The sequence below is a fragment of the Corvus brachyrhynchos genome, unplaced genomic scaffold (genome assembly GCF_000691975.1).
Source record: "Corvus brachyrhynchos isolate BGI_N302 unplaced genomic scaffold, ASM69197v1 scaffold115, whole genome shotgun sequence".
NCBI lineage: Eukaryota > Metazoa > Chordata > Aves > Passeriformes > Corvidae > Corvus > Corvus brachyrhynchos.
In genome coordinates, this window is record NW_008239553.1 from 15,096,759 (window position 1) to 15,113,477 (window position 16,719).

General features: G+C 36.9%; 1 protein-coding gene across 1 annotated transcript; it reads right to left on the bottom strand.

Moving 5' to 3' along the window:
• Nucleotides 1–20: 20 nt before the first annotated feature.
• On the bottom strand, nt 21–16,713 carry FAM98B (family with sequence similarity 98 member B). The gene is made up of 7 exons (XM_017742243.1): nt 16,087–16,713; nt 15,212–15,346; nt 14,326–14,504; nt 7,613–7,693; nt 7,115–7,231; nt 4,604–4,771; nt 21–3,160 (listed from the first exon to the last, which is right to left on the bottom strand). Exons 1-7 carry the CDS (start codon nt 16,286–16,288, stop codon nt 2,876–2,878), a joined length of 1,167 nt encoding a protein of 388 aa, XP_017597732.1. The 5' UTR covers nt 16,289–16,713; the 3' UTR covers nt 21–2,875.
• Nucleotides 16,714–16,719: the final 6 nt, after the last annotated feature.

Here is a 16,719-nt window from a genome sequence, read left to right on the forward strand (position 1 = left end):
AAATCACAATACACAGATGATGCAATAATTTCAAATACAGTACTTTATTCCTCAGTGTTTACAGCTGTTAACAAAAGTATCTCTCTCAATACCTGAAAAAAATCCACAACCTTTTTTTCAGTTCTTCAACAAACAAAACAATATTAATTTAGGTATTCACTAAGTGTGAATAAACACAAAAATGTTCACAAACATATATATGAAAATCTTTTACTTACAACAGAATTTTTGAAAATATTTTTTTTTCAAGACAAAACTTGAGGTTTAAATCAATTACTCTCATGATGTTATTGCATTGTTTGAGAAATTAAAAGCATACATTCTGACAAGAGGACAGCAGAGGATACCTCCATGGAATATGGTGGTGCTTTAGTTTTCAACTACTGGCTTCACATTTTGAAATTACTTTAAAAAACCTGAAGTGGCCAGATTAAAAATCTCCAGCCTATTTATATTTCCATATTTTACATGGTCTACATACATATAATTGAAATATGATACTGAAATAATTTAACTGTTACAATTCAAGTGGGCATGTACCTGCTTCACTTGATGATTTACTTCATTCAGAACTGTCCTGCCTGCTACAAACAGGATGGACTGATGAGTGTAAAAACATCAAGGCACATCCACATCTGCAGTTAAAACCAAATTAAACCCGTGCAACCTTGCATCCTAAGACTAATGAAACCTTTAAGTGTAGGTAAGTAGTTTGTTTTTCAGAGTGTATTTCCTTGATGAAGTCACATGCTTGACTGCTGGTTTACTTGTAGCAAAAAATAACATTTGGATGAGCAAACAGAATTTAATCTTAAGGCTTTGGTTGTTAAAAAACTATTCTCTGTTCCTTTGCTGACCAACACTTCACTCAAGGCCAGCAGTCTCATTTGGTATGTCATCAGTTTGTGAGCTATCCCAGACCCTTAGGCAAAAACCAAGCTCAGAATCAAGACAACCAGTACTGTGCTCCCACGTGACCCATGAGGGTCTCTCCATAAAGATTGCAGAGGCTGCCAAGGGCTTAAGCCAGTAAGAAGCATAGAAAAAAAATTGGCAAAGGAACTATAGTGTTAGCAGTTGGGTGACATTAAGCCATTATTGCAAAAGTTCACATCCCGGCTAACAAATTCTAACAAGGAAAACTTCTGCCTCTTTTTGTCAGGCACCTGCTGGGACCCTAAAGCCTAGGTAAAGCCGTATCTATCGCATCAGAAGCAGCATTCTCAAGCAAACTGATGAGAGAGGAAGTAACAGGAGAAAAACTTTTGAAAGATAATAACTTGATTTGGAGCAGAGCTTTATATTCATGCACGAAGTTGCCAGTGAAACAGGACGTGATACGTATGTTTATGGAAGTAACAAAACACCAATGAACACCGATAGGAAATTTGTGCAGAAAGAACTTCTAACTGAGGACCATAAATCCGAAATCAAATCCTAAAGTTCAACCCGCAGTTGAGCCTACAGTTACAAGTGCTTCAAGTCTGCTGTGCTATTTAATCATCAGACACACCAGGTTAATCAGATGCCTTCCTGAATCTCTGCAGTAACCTGACCCTGATAAATGCTGTCATGAGTACATTCAGGCATCATCCCCTGTTCCACCTCTGTTCTCAGGAGTGGCCTTACAACATGGGAGATCTAAGAGATACTGGGCAGCACAAACTCACTTCTTTAAGTGACAGCTCTAAATTTAATTCCTGACTACATATATTTACACAGCCATGATGGTATGACAGCTGACTTCTGTCTCTAGTACTGTAGCCACTCCTTCTTCTAGAGTAACAGTGTGTGTAAGGGAGAAGGCACCTATACCATGTCAAGACAGGGCTTCTTTTAGGTTGGCAGAGTAAGAGAGAAAGAAATCACTGAGAAAAGGCAGCTGCTGTATGAGGTGTCTTACTAACTTATTAACTAGGCAGTTGGTGATTCCCAAACACAGAGCAGGCAGGGGAGAAGAGGAAAATTTAAAAAAAAAAAGAGGGAAGAAGAAAAGGCAAGAAGAAATGTCATGTTCTTTTTTACGAAGCTCAGCTTATTCAAACTTTGTGTCTCAAAGCTGATACACAAGGTTATACACATGAATTCTTATCAGACATGACAGCTGCAGGTTTTCTGCCCAATCTGATCTTAAATTTTTTTTTTGAAACACCAATAACGGAAAACAAGTAAAATGAAAATAAAACACTATCAAAACTCACTACGATTATGAGTTTACAGTACACGCTCCGACCTTTAATGAGTGTCTGATACATTATGAGCACAAAAAACAACCTGATTTGATTAACCTGTGTAAAGTATTAATTCACAGTGTTACTTTAATGTGAAGTTCTGCAAGAATAACCGAATCTAATTGAATAATTTTGACCAAAGCCTTAAGGATTTTAACATTTGAAATTAAAATTCATTTGTATGTCCCACATGAAAACTATGAATGAAGAACAAGCCTAAAAGCAGCATTCTTGAGTCTTTTAAAAGTGGTTTCATCTAGTTCTTAGGCCTACTTTGTTTTTTCTACACAACATTTTGGAGCAGGAGAGTAGATACGCAACATGCAATAATTAGAGAGGTCTGACCATTAATATATTTTTGTTTGTTTAGAAAGGGTTTTATTCCGTTTTCTGAGACTTACTTTAAATAACATGACAATAAAAAACACCATATAAGCAGTACGAAAACCAAGGACTTTAGTCATCAGATTTTAGTATAAAAGTTCTGTTCAGTTAACTAAAAGAACTCAGTGAGAACATCAGTTGGTCTAATGAAATGATTCATATGGTCATACTTAATTCTAGCCTAAACCCAAGTCAACATACCTAAATTCCTAATACCAGTAAATACCACCACTGTATCTTGCCAGTTACTCTGTCAAGATTTACAGTACTTTAGTATCTTCGGTATCCTCCCCCTCCTCTTCCACACCCTGGAAGCCACCCCCACCCTGGAAGCCACCCCCACCTCTTCCACCACCTCTGAAACCTCCACCTCCTCCTCCTCTACCCCCTCCACCCCCCCAGTTACCCCTTCCACCACCACCACCACCTCCCCAGCCACCTCTTCCACCACCTTCCTGTCGTTTTTGCCATGGAGGCATTTCGGGAGGAGGTGGTTCAATCTCTGTTGGTCTGCCTCCACGGTCAGGGACTCTCCCCATCAGAACCTATATGGAAAAATTGGTGATTTTCAGAGTTAAACTTGAAGAGACACAGGATTTTCTCCTGTGGACAGAGAAATGCTGCCTGCTGTTTTCAGGAAATACAGCCCCTCAGTGCAGTGCGCAACAGCAGAATCACTATCTCCTGTCCTTGTAACACCACAACAGAGCTCTTGAAAGTGTTCTCATTTTTCACCTCTAAAACAGAAATAACTGCAGCTAGCTGACTCATATTACTTTTGTGAAATTTTTATGAAGAACACTGCACACCTGAAGTATTAGTATTGCAATAAGCAATATACACACTTCATATGTAATATATACAAATACATATTCATATAGAAAAGATTCCTTATGATGTGGCTCTTCTACTTAAATTTCAAAGTTCAAGTTCAAACCTCATCAGCTGGCAAAAAACAAACTGGCAAATTGATGTGCAATTCTCGAAGGAACACCAGTTTGCCTACCATCAGAAACTACTGACACTCAGTACAGAGCTGGAACGAACAAAATATGCAATAGGCTGCAGTAACACTTTCAAGAAAAGGAAAAAAAAAAAAAGAGCTCTTGACTATGGAGGTATTACTCAGTGCACAAAAAGAGAAACTGTACTGGACAAAGTTACACAAAACATTAAGTTGAAGAACAAAGATGTACCCAAATAGGTCTTTTTGTTGTTGCTTTCAGATTTCCTAAACTTTGTGTGATCGTTGTTAACATTCCCTGATCAGTCCCAGGCACTCCAACTAAAGTTCTCTCAAGAAAAAAACCCCAACTTTCTCTGAGATCCTACAATAATTAAGAAATTTCAGAGTGTTCAGGATCAAAACATATTAAAGGGTATAAATGAGGCAAAAAACAATAGAAAAATCTGTAAATACAGGATCAATATAAAAGCAGGTTTAGTCACCATTTGAATGGTGAAACTCACGTCACTACTCGCAAGCATCAGCTTTTACCACACACAAGAAAGCAGCACAACGTTGTTTCATTACTGTAGCCAAACCAGATAATTTTACTTTGCAGCAAAATGACATTTCCACAGAAACTTTTGTGATTTGTAACACACAACTAGATGAACTAGAGATGGTGGTTTACAAACCTAGCAACACAATCCTGGAAAGTTAGCCCAGGAACTGATACCACAAATACTTTTATGTATCTTTGATGTGCACAGTTCCACTGAACTCAAGAGGTCATTTGCACACACATGTACACCCCCCACATTGTTCCCTCTCATCTACACTACTCTGTTTCATCCTGTTGCATGACTGACTGTCCAGCAAGATAAAAAAAAGAAGTTTCTGCAATGTTTACTGGAATACTGCAAACCTTCCTTTCTTAAATGGATGAAAGCACCAAGCAAAACCAGTGTAATTCCAGAATTACTTTTGGTAGGTCTGTAAATTCCCATGTCCCTTTATCACATGCCAGAAACAAAAACCATACCTTGTTGATAGCACAGGCGGTTTTCTCCCGTGTTGATCCACTACTTGTTCGTATGATCTTGGACAAATCCTCGCGAGCAGCAAGAAGGTGAGCTAATGTAATGGTGGACTTCGGAGACAACGCATAGCGCTTGGGCTGATAGATCCGTGCTATTTCATCTGTTTTTACCTAAAGGATAACATCAAACAACTTACTTGCCAGGCATCAAACACACCAACAGACTTCCAATAAACCACATACTGGTCTCAGTAAGTTTCACTTCTGAAAATACAGACTACCTTACAAAACATAGTGCCAGTTATCACCTATTCTCTTCCTGTTGGTGGCGCTATTATACAGAAAGTGCTGCTGATTACGTATAATTGATGCTGAAACTTAGCACCATTACAAAAGAAACTCCTCTATCCACTGGCATCAAACAGATTCCTTAATGTCTTCCAACATGTCTACAGACTAAAACCTAAGGAGTACATCCTGCTCTCTCAAGAGCTTTCCATAACCATATTCAACAGACCGCTTCTAAATGTAATGAAAACAGAGCAGCTTCAAAGTAAGGTAAATTTGTGGAAAAAACCTGAAAATATACCAATGCTGCAAAACACTTATGTAAGCCATGAAAAAGTGAGACTAAGAAGGAGAGAGTATGAGATTTTTTCCAAACATGCTTTGATGCTTCATTTGTTTAACAAAAAAAGAAAAATAAATATACTTTCTGGGAAAATTTGGAATGATCTTCAGAGTGAAATAAAACATCTGATATTGGCTAGATCAGACAATAGGTGCTGAACCTTTACAAGACTGTTTTCCTAGGCAATTACTCCATCCTTTGTGAACCCAATTCAGTCTGCAAACTTATCCCTCTTGGGGACTGAACAAGTTACAAAAAACTGAAAAAACCCCCAAAAATGCCACACCATCAAAAGCAGAGAAACATATCAATACCTATTTAATGATGGGGAAAAAAAGGCAAGCTAACAAATCTTAAAAAGACAACAATTTGTTTCTTTCTCTAAATTACATCAATGCCAGAACATTTTCAATTCTCAAAACCTTCTCAAAGAAGTTATGAACATCCTTCAAGAGAAATAAGGGGAAAAAAAAGATTGAAAATAGTATGTAATTTTGAATTAGTATATAACTTGGTTATTTCTGTAACTGCATATATTTCACATCAACAGTCTTTAAAAGACAGGAAAATTAATCATCTGACTACTTTATCATCAAAAATCTCTTTAAACTATTGTTCTATTTCAAAAGGGCATTCATTGTTTTTCACATTGTTCGAATGGAACAATAGCAAGTGACAAAGTTTTAGTCTGCTTAAGTTAGTCATCAGTCACCTCAACTACATTTCAGAAGTATACTCTAAATCTGAAGACATATAATTGTATTGGTACAGCTGTAAGGAAGTTACACAAGTAGGGACATCTCCTGGCTTCTCTAAGCTAAATGCCCCCCTTTTCCTTTCTTGCAGCATAAAAACATTCACAACCCCTTCAAAAGTTAAACAGTGAGCCATTCCAACACAGCACAGCAGCACCCAGACTCATGTCTTGCACTGATATTTAGTGAACTTCATGAAGTTGATTCTGCATGTGTCAATGACAAATTGTGACACCTCAAAGACTGGTGACAAAGACAATCCATACTTTCAGTAAGCTTTACAAATTTTAAGATTTATCCATCTTAAGCTTTCTACAGAAACCTTTGGCAGGAAAGCTGATCTTACCGCCTCCAGCTTCTCACATGTGCCTTCATCAAATTACAAACTTCATGTATCTTCTCTCCCTACTCTGCTGGATACATACAAGATATATTTCCAGCTCAGAAATATCATGACTGTTTTTTAATATACAAAGTTCTAGGAAATAGTACAAATGAAATTATCAGAATTAAAGCAATACCTGCAGAGCAAATAGAGAGGAGTGCTTTGGAATTTTTAGTGACCTGAAGGGATTACAAGCAATTGTGTGATTTTCTCACACAAGTTACTATTCAAATAACCTGTTCAACTGCACGGCTGTTCATCCAGCAGCACTGAATCCAAGATAGGGGGCAGTCTCTGTAACCGCACAGACTTCATGAGCAGCCACGTTTTACACCCAATCTATGTTAAGGCCCAGTGTTTGTCTTACTTTTGCATCTGCATGAAAAGTGCTGAATTCCCTCCTAGTTTACTTCATTGGAAGGTGTTAGATACAGAAAACAGGGAGATGGGAACTTTAAATATAAAGTGAGAAACCCCAACAAAGGATGCTAGAATTTCTAATTGTGAAGCTATAGTCACAAAGGATAGGCTGTGCCACCTGGTTAAATCCATCCCCTTCCTCAATACCTAGGATTTGGATATTACAAATATTTGGATATTTGGGATGAGAAACAGGCTGGAAAAAAGATAACAGTGATAGAAGTTTATTTGTGTATTTACATGGTATGCATATTCTGTAGGAAGACTTGGAGAACTGTAGCAGACTCCCACCTACAGGAAGCAAAAAGTACATCAAGTTTTACCTTTGCTCTGTCAGACCAGCCAAAAGACTGTACAGTCACATCGAGCCTCTTCATTAACATCCGCCGTCGACACTCGTACTCACTGCAAAGAGCATCATTGATTTTTTCCAATCTTTCCTGCAGTGTTACAATAAAAAATTCAAACACTCAAATATATAAAGTTATAGAAGTCAATTCAAAGTTAATCCCATTTATCAACTAAGTTGTCTATCCCAAGTTGACTACTATAAACTACATAGCATCTATGTAATGCTACAGTAGTACATATATACAAAATGTTTTGAAACTGAACAACTAATGAATCAACACAAGGTCTGTTTTATAATGTCAATTCTGGAAGTATCTGATTATCATTGTTAGTATTTAGCAACTGAATTTTAGTATTAATATTTAGCAATAGAACAGTGACCTTAAAAATGCAAAGTTAAATGAAGCCATATGCATTTATTTTGACCATCCTGTTAAATGGAGAAAAGAAATGGAGAAACTTTTATTTACCACTTGGTCAGAGTTCAGAGGTTTTGTTAGCAGTGATTTCCCCACATGGTTATTTTTAACTTTTGAGAGAATGTCCTTTATCTGAAAAAAAACCATACATCTCAGAACACAAATATTTAGATTTATTTCAGCACAATTTGTTACAACCTCATTTTGTTACTTGGAAGATCAAACACAGCATGTTTGTTTCAGCAGACTCATGAAAACAGATACACATCTTCTGGCTTATGATCGACTTTAAAAAGATTTCCTGAATACTTTAAGAAGATGACCAGCCTCTATGCAAAAATATTTTATGGCACATCACTTCTCTTCCCATCAACAGAACAGTATCTATATAGCAAATTTATCAAGTGCAAACAGAAAGTAAGACTAGTTAAATTACTAATTTTACATATACCTAAGTGTTGTAACTACAACAGGAAGTTCAGAGTTCTGTTGCCAAATGCTACACTGGGCTACAAAAAATCTGGTGATGGGTGCTATGAAGAAAGGCAGGAGATATGATAGGTATGCAGTCATTGTTTTTCATTAACTTTATTCTAATCCTTTAAGTGGCTCCAGCTAACATTATGTTTAAAACTTCTACATTCACTCCAAATCAAACTTGCTTATAGTTCTTCCGCTAGTTCTTGCTCTCAATAATCAGAAGTGAAATATGCTCTGTCTTCCAACCACCACCACATTCTCCTCTCTCATTACAAGAAACCTCTACCTCCTCTTCTTGAGTGAACTTCCTTTGGCAAAGGTCTTCTGAAACCATTACCAAAAATGCTCAAAACACTTGTGCATAACTTTCCAGCCAACTGGTTTTTCAGCTGGAGTTGACTGCATGCATATTATTGTTCCTTCAAGTTTTGTACCCAGTCTGAGTGAGTGAACTACATCTTCATTTCCTTTAGTAAATAACCATGGGGAACCAAGCAAAACAAGTAAAACTAGAGTTAATTTTCTTTTATATGTCAAAGGAAGGATTAAGGTGGTGCACAATCTACAGTAAAACCTGTAGCTGGGGACAGCCATTAGATACATTTGCAAGGATTGTAAGACTTCATGTGAGCACACAGGCATTCGCACTACATTTGTTACAGAGGCATGGTTCAAAGCTCAGTTTTGAGTGTCACATATTACAGAAATATCATCTCTAGTGATTGCTATGAAAAAAAATCCCAGAAGTCAGAAATCAAATTCTAGAGCACTCAGTTCATTGTTAAAAGAAATACTCAGAAAATCAACTCTCAGGAGTGTATGTCAGGATTTTTGTAAGTATCTCGATTTTTTTTTATATATATATATGAAGAAAAAAATCTGATCTCAAATTCTGTGTGAAAACCAAGATGTATGTATTTTGTTCTTTGTTTTTACATCACTGCTGGGCAGCACTATGGCAGGTTAAAAACACAATATCCCAGAAAAAGTCTCAGGTAAATATATTGTGCAGTGAACAAACTAAGGGAAAACTGTGTTTTGACTCTATCACAAAAGACAGCCTAGTAGTATCTGAAAGTGGCCATCTAATTACTGTAATATTCCCTGCTGTTATATTTCATTCATATCAAAAGAGGTTACAATAAGGGTGAAGTTCAGTTCCATGTACCGTACTGATCCCAACACTCCTCTTTCTCTGATAATTCTTGCTTCTCTACAACCTTTATTTTCTTTACAAAAAGCACTCCAGGGTTGTCTGTCTGTCTTCTGAATGTAGCCTTTTTTTTTACTGAAGCACGTACACGGTGCCTGTCATATTCTGCTCCAAAGTGCAAATATACCTAAGCACAAACTATGTTTGAATTTAAATAAGTGCCTGAAGAATCAAAATCTAAAGTTAATAATCAGCAATAGAATAAGATCAGTATGACAGCAAGAGATGAACAGATCAGTAATTAGTATAGAAGAAGGAATGAACAGCAGACTAATTAAAAATTCTATTGGGCAAGAGGTGTCTATTCATATACCATTGAGGTCAGAAATATTACCTCAAAGGTTGAAAGGAAGAGAGTCTATCAAAATGAGACCAGCTGCTGAAACAAAAACCAGTACAACAAAATAAAATCTTCAATATAATTCACAGTTAGAGTGTGAAAGAAGATCTGAAAACCAGTGATGATGAATACTATCTAGAGGCTAGAATTATTTTAAGTTTGCAGCTGCAAGGACAACAAAGAGATAAATGCAACACTGGGCTCCACATACAAAAGCCACACATTCTGCCATCACAGGTCGATCAGCGCTGCATACTCCTGATTTCTATGAACTGAAAAGTGAAAGGAAGTTTAGAGAGAACAATTAAGGAAGATAATCAATGAAAATCAGAACTAGAAGAAACAAGAGCAGCTAAATGAAACAATCCTTTATTGACTGAGAAACCAGCCCCAAATTTCTGCAGCCTCTTCTTTCCAAGTTAAAAGAGAATACCAATGTAATTCTTATCCAGTACAGCCTTACTAATCAATAACAGTTAAGGAGGAATCTCTTCACTGATGAACTGGTCTATGCTTATGACACACTGTAAAGTCATATTCAGAACACTGAATCTGCACTTGCTCCTCACTCCCATCAGCAGGGCTCATGGGGAAATTCTACTGCTATAATGGTGAAATAAGATGAGCTGCCTTACAGTTGCAGAATATGTTCTCCAGCTATGACTGATGACAGAGGTATGAACACAAGAACCCTGACACACAACAGTCTGCCAAAGGACAAGAATACAATGGATGTGAGAATCATCTATGTTATAACCCATATTCCCACACACAGCAGTTGCCCTGGATTGAGAAGGATAAGCAGGAGTCCAAAAAAACACCACAACCTAAAGAGAAGCCTGCACATATAAGTGGGAACAATACTAAAAGCAGTGCCCAGATAAAAGAGCACTGAAAACATACTCAAAGAAACATAAAACATATTCTAACAGCCAAATCATCCTAAAGATTTTACACAGTCAGGTGTAAAAAGCAAACCAAATAATTAGAACTAGATGTAGACAAGAATATTTGACTATTTGACATACTGTGTAATCAATGACCTTGGTAACGCTAGAAATTTATGGGATTGCTTCGAAAGTTCACACACTCTCTAAATATAAAATGAAATAAAACGTGAGACAAAAATACCAACTTCAAAATCTGCTCATAAAAATACACAGTTATTCTACTGTTACCAAATGAAGTGTACCTTTATGTATTGAACACGACATTTCTCATTTGTTTTGTAATTTTGTACTACTGAAAAAAAAATTTAGCTCACATTTCATTATCATGTTCAATATATTTATTAAATATCCTCATCTGTCAAAACAGTAATTTTTACGTTTAATACCTCTTGCACAGACAAACATCACGTATGAATGCACCTCCAGGGTTTTTTGAGATTTTGAAAAAAACCTGACCTGGGGACAGGTGTCATTTTATTAAGTCAAAATATCAACACTTTGAGGAAAGAACATTACCCTGATTAGTCATCAGGTGTACTGTACAACTGTACAGTTGCAGAGAGATCACCTAAAATCTTAAGCACAAAATATTTTTAAGCCTCTCTTTCATATACCTGCAGATAAATTCAGTATTTATCTAACTCTAAATACATTTTTGTTTGACCCTGATGTCTGGTGAACAGGACAACTCTTTTGTCTTGCTCCCTGCAGTTACATTAATACTTACTGTCCAGGCACCATTACATCCATAAAATTACCACAGATCAACAGTTAAATGTAATACATTAATTAAAATATTAATAAATTCTAGGATGTATACCCAAATATGTAAAAAAAAAAAATTCTTCTAGCATTTCACTTAAGTGTTATGTTAGCTTAATTTTGACTTAGTTTGTTTGGTAGCCCTTTATAGCTTCTTTTCATTCTACTGATATGTGAAAAGTAGCAGAGTACTTTTCATAACACGGGCAAAAATGTTCAGAAGTCTTTTAAATAATATCACATTAAGAGTTTTTTCAGATAAACAGTATTAGAATGTCACTTTGTAATTAGGTGTGAAATTCACACTACCTGGATTGGAAAACAGCCAGATGTAAGCACTAGTTACAAAGCACAACAGTGGCATAAACTTTTCTGAATCTTTCATCAATGTTCATTTAGAATTTATGGAGGTTTTGGCACTACGTTTCAGAATGACTCCTAGATTCCTGCTTTGTAAATATACTTTACAAGGGAACAGCATCTTAAACAACTGAAAAATTACTATCAGTTTTTCAGTATTATACAATAGAATAAAATACACTTAGAGGTAGAAGGCTGTTCTCTCACATTTTCACAGTGGCTATGTTGATAACCACTACCCTAGGTAATTACAGAAGATGGAAAAGATACTTGCTATGATCGTATATTCAAAGTTTGAGCTACTATAAAACTCATTTTGAATGAAGAAAGGAATCCTGATTTTATACTAGTCTCTTAAATAAGCTGGAAAATTACTTAAAACAATAAATGTTTTAATGTTCCATACCAAAATACAGTGTGTGATCTCTCCCTTTGGTAGGTTGCTGCTGCACAGCCAAACTATTCTCAGAACTACTCCCACAGCTACTGACAATGCTGAAGATGCTGGACAGAGACAAAGAGTAGACATGTTGAAATGCTGCAGATACATGTGCAGATACACTAAATAAAAATACTAGATCAGTATGTAAGCCTGTATTATGAATGACATAAATGACATTATGAATGACTAAACATCAACAGTGCAATTTTATGCAGAACCTAACTAAATCAAAAGCCAAAAAATATTTGGAAAAATAAATGGATCATTTCAAGTGAATTTCTGTGAGCATATAAAAAAAGTAACAAAATGGTGCTCTTAAAAAAATGTTTACAAAGCCAATGAACTTTAATTGGTGGCACCACCTTTCTAATGCAGCTATACCTATAAATGTAGGTCTCTAACTCTTGCTCCCTGCAAATATAACTCGAAACTTGTCCTATATTAAAGTAATGAAGGACAAGTAAACACAAAGCAGAAATGCTACAAAATCTCCTGCAAGGCAGGGAAAAAATCCTTTGTTTATAAGGGATGAAACGCACAGAGAACAAATTACTCTATTAATTTGGAGTCACAGAAGATGAACGAACTAGTTTTGCCACCTTTCTACACTTTGAAGTGAGTAAAAGTGGTATAACCACTGTGGAACTGACAGACCTGAGAACTATTGGAAAATAGTCCAGGCAGCATTATTAATAAAAACCCAACCAAAAGCAAAGATAAAATGCTTTTAAGATTCTGCTCATTTTAGTACTTCTGAAAGTTTAACAGTTTATACAAACTGGAACGCCAACACTATGCACAATTCAAGCCTGTGATCCTATCGGATAGGAAATCTTGGACTTTGCAAAAGGCAGCAGATACCAGCTGTCTAATAATTCAAAGGAAATGCTCTACTATCACTATGTGTGTATGAAGGAACTGGTGCTCCAGGTCTGGTCTTGCTGTCCCACAACTGCACAACTGGAATCCTATCCCTATAATGGGATGAAACTAAATCTGTACCTGAGAAGTGAAGCAAAGAACTGAGCAAGGAAGGCCACCAGCCATGGTTGCAGCCTATAAACACACATGGATGTAAACACAGCTAACACTCATAGAGGGAGAGCAGCACAATCAGGCCAGTTTCAAACCATTAGTTACTAGCTGTAACTCTGACATTTTCATTCTCAGAACATTGCTTTTTGAAAACAATTTTTGAAAACTGTTTTTTCATCCCTTCAAAAATATTTACCGGATGTAAAGATTTCCTTAGAACTAAATGTATCAGGCACAGTTAATAGTGTAGGAATAGTCATGTCTGTTTGCCCCTGGGTGATGCCTTTTATAAATGAACCTATTAAAGGTTTTGTCTTGTCATGCTGAAGAGAGATGTAAGAAAACCATGCAAGTAACAGGCCCCCTACCCAAACTCTCTGAATGTTCAACTGCCCACTGGCTGATGAAGAAGAAGAAAAAAAAGAAGCACAATCATGTAAAATTATTAAACTCAAAGACCCAGAAGCAGAGGGAGTTTTTATTCTACCCTTAAGGGGGGATTGGTCACTCTCTCCCCAGATACCAGAGAGAGATGAAGAGCAAAACTTTTATCTGTCTGACAAAGAAGGTAACTTCCACCTCAAGAGCCTATTTACATTCTGCAGCAAGGAAATCAGACTAAGGATCACATCAGTGAAATGAGTTAGAACCTAGAGGGACACCATGGAAAGAACTATCTTGCTGAATAAGGTTTAACAGGGCTTATTCACTGAATACTGGCAATTCAGGCATTTTCATCCTCTTTGCAACTAAGGCAATAGCACCAACAAAACCATACTTGCAATTAAGAAATTAATAAACTAAAAAGAATTTAAGTTTTGGATATTAAATTTAAATACATCCCAGAAATTACTACAGGTATATAAAGGCACAATCAGTTATTACCCAAAGTCTTCTGCTTGCTGCAGCACATTTGAATGGGTAAGAGGAAAACTTATAATTGAAACTTGCATGGCAAAGTACGTCTTACCAGGTACATTGCAACCTCAGGGAAATGCTGAAATACTTCAACTCAAAACAGTTTAACTTAAAACACTAAGCTGGCTTTCAGAATTAAAATTCTTTTGCACTTGTCAGATAGGGCTTTTATGGGTGAGACTGCTAGGCCTCAACTCTAGGATCAATGCTTACAGAGATAGTGCTTACAGTTTAGCAACAGAGAGAAGACGTAAAAGCCCATACCTTTTGTTCCACGCTGGTTAACAAGGGAGGAATACCAGAAGATGGGGAGTTTGGCAGACCCAGTGCATCGCAAATAGCTTGCACTTCCTGAATAATTTCATTGTGCTTTTCCAAATGAGAGCCCTTACTTTTCTTGCTGTGCAGTATCTTTAAAGCCTGAAGTTCTGTACTTAGAAATACTAGAGAGAAAAGCACCATAATGGCAGATTTAGAGACGCTTAAGTATTTCTGCATCCACATTCTCAGTACAGCTACAATATATACATTTGTAAGATAACCATGATAAAACGGAGACTTTCTCAGTTCTCTTCTGAACAGGTCAGTATCAGTTTCCTACTCTTTACCTCAATTTCCTCTCACCTGACTTCCTACCTTCAGTCTACACACTGCATTTAACTGTTCAACTCCCTTCTGCCACTAGACCCCAAATTCCTTGGCTAGTTTCATGTTATCACACTGGTTCCTGCTGCCACTCCTTTGTCCAAGTCCAACTTAAACTTAGACGTTGTTTCTCTCAATTCTGCTTTCAGCATGTTCAAACTGTGCAGCCTTTCTGTTCAAGCTGCCCTGAGATCCCTCACAAACACAGGAAACAAGGTCTCAGTTTAGGTGAGCTGGAACAATTGGATCAAGAGAGGGATCAGGAGGCCTCAGTAGGTTGCACCATACTTTTAAAAGAAATTTTAGTTTCTGCTAAAACAGGTTTCTAATGCTGCTCTATTTTTCACTTTGCACAAGTGAGTTGATGCATGCTGAGCTAGGATGTAACAACTGTACACATCAACTTAAAAACACATAAAGAACTCCTCAATGTAAATTGTACAGTAATAATAAAGCATGCACCTAAAATACTGTATTATAAATGGGAAAAATTATTATTGCTTACATAGGAGTTTAAGACAATCTTCTTTCTCTCTTAATCTATCTTTGATGTCTCCAGATATCAATGATGAATACGGACAAGCCATTTCTCTCAGAAAGCCACTAATTTCAAGCTGGAAGCTCTCTATATCTTTCACACCTATGGAAATAAATGCACAATTAATGGCTTTTTACAGAAACATCAAACGGCAATCTAATTTTTTTAACTTATACACTTCAATTGCAGATTTCAACAGTCCAAAGATCAACCACCTACCACCCCAGTAACATTCTTCTTTAAAAAGTCCTACATACAAGCAGACATGGCTTCTAATAGTATATTGTACTCGTGCTTTGAATGAGGTAATGCTACAGAAGTCTGTGAAAACAGGAATGATGTTACTAAATAGCGTGATTTTCTGATGAAGAAGTCACAGGAGTCATGAACTCATTATTTTCAGTGATTGTTTTTAGTTCCACTACTTTTCTGGTGAAAACAAAAGTAGTATAAAAACCCATCCAAATTCCAGCACTAGACAGAAATAATCAGGCAATGCTACCTAGCACCTCGCGTGCCGACACATGGTGCTGACTGGAATATTGCATTGGATCAACAGCCCGAAAATACCCAGCACTGCAATTTATGCCATCAAAATATGATTGCAGGTGCAAATGTACTTTTTACATTTACGTATATATATCTAAAGCCACCTCAAATCACCTTCTTTCTCCCTTTTGAAACAGTCTTTACCACACAAGTCCTTAATCTAAGAGCTGCTTATACACAAAAGCAGCCTGGGTTTGGCTACCTTTCAGCTTTCTTGTAAACTTCAACACTGTAATTTCACTATTAGCTGAACAATATGGGTCTAAATCCACTGTAAATTAACGTTCATATACCATCTGTTGCAGTGATGCTTTCTTCCATATTACAAAGTGACTTTATCTGGGAACCTAACCAAACGCAAAGCTCAAAAAATTCTGGTGAAGACAATCCATTTTCTGCTGCTTTATTCAGGGCTTCCTCCTCCAACAGGGCACCCGTGTACCTGTACAGGCAGATAAGCATTAGTAATAAGTAAGCATAACATAAAATATACATATTTTCCAATTATTTTACTCTAAGCTGGTTAGTAACTACAGTTAAAGGAATTAGTCTTTCTACATTACTTTTGTTAACCAAAAAATTATTGGTCCTTTACAAACAAAATAGTTTGTCAGAAAATACAAGGCGGGCGTTTTCACATGTCTATATGAAAACAGACTTTGATCTCTCAAAACACACCAGCCAGAGAAGAACTCTAGTACTAATTCAAGTGTTTAGTCAAATTGCCTCCTAACATTAACAATTCACTGCCCTGGAGTACTGGGAATAATGTAACTGAAAATTAAATTTTGCACAGATTTTGTCCCGTACCATCCGAAGCACATCGCGGGAGGTGGGCAGGCACCACAGAACGAGGTGCTGCCCCGCCAGCCTCCAGCGGCCGCCCCAGTGCTGGCCACCGCTGCTGCACCCCTGCACCCCCCGGA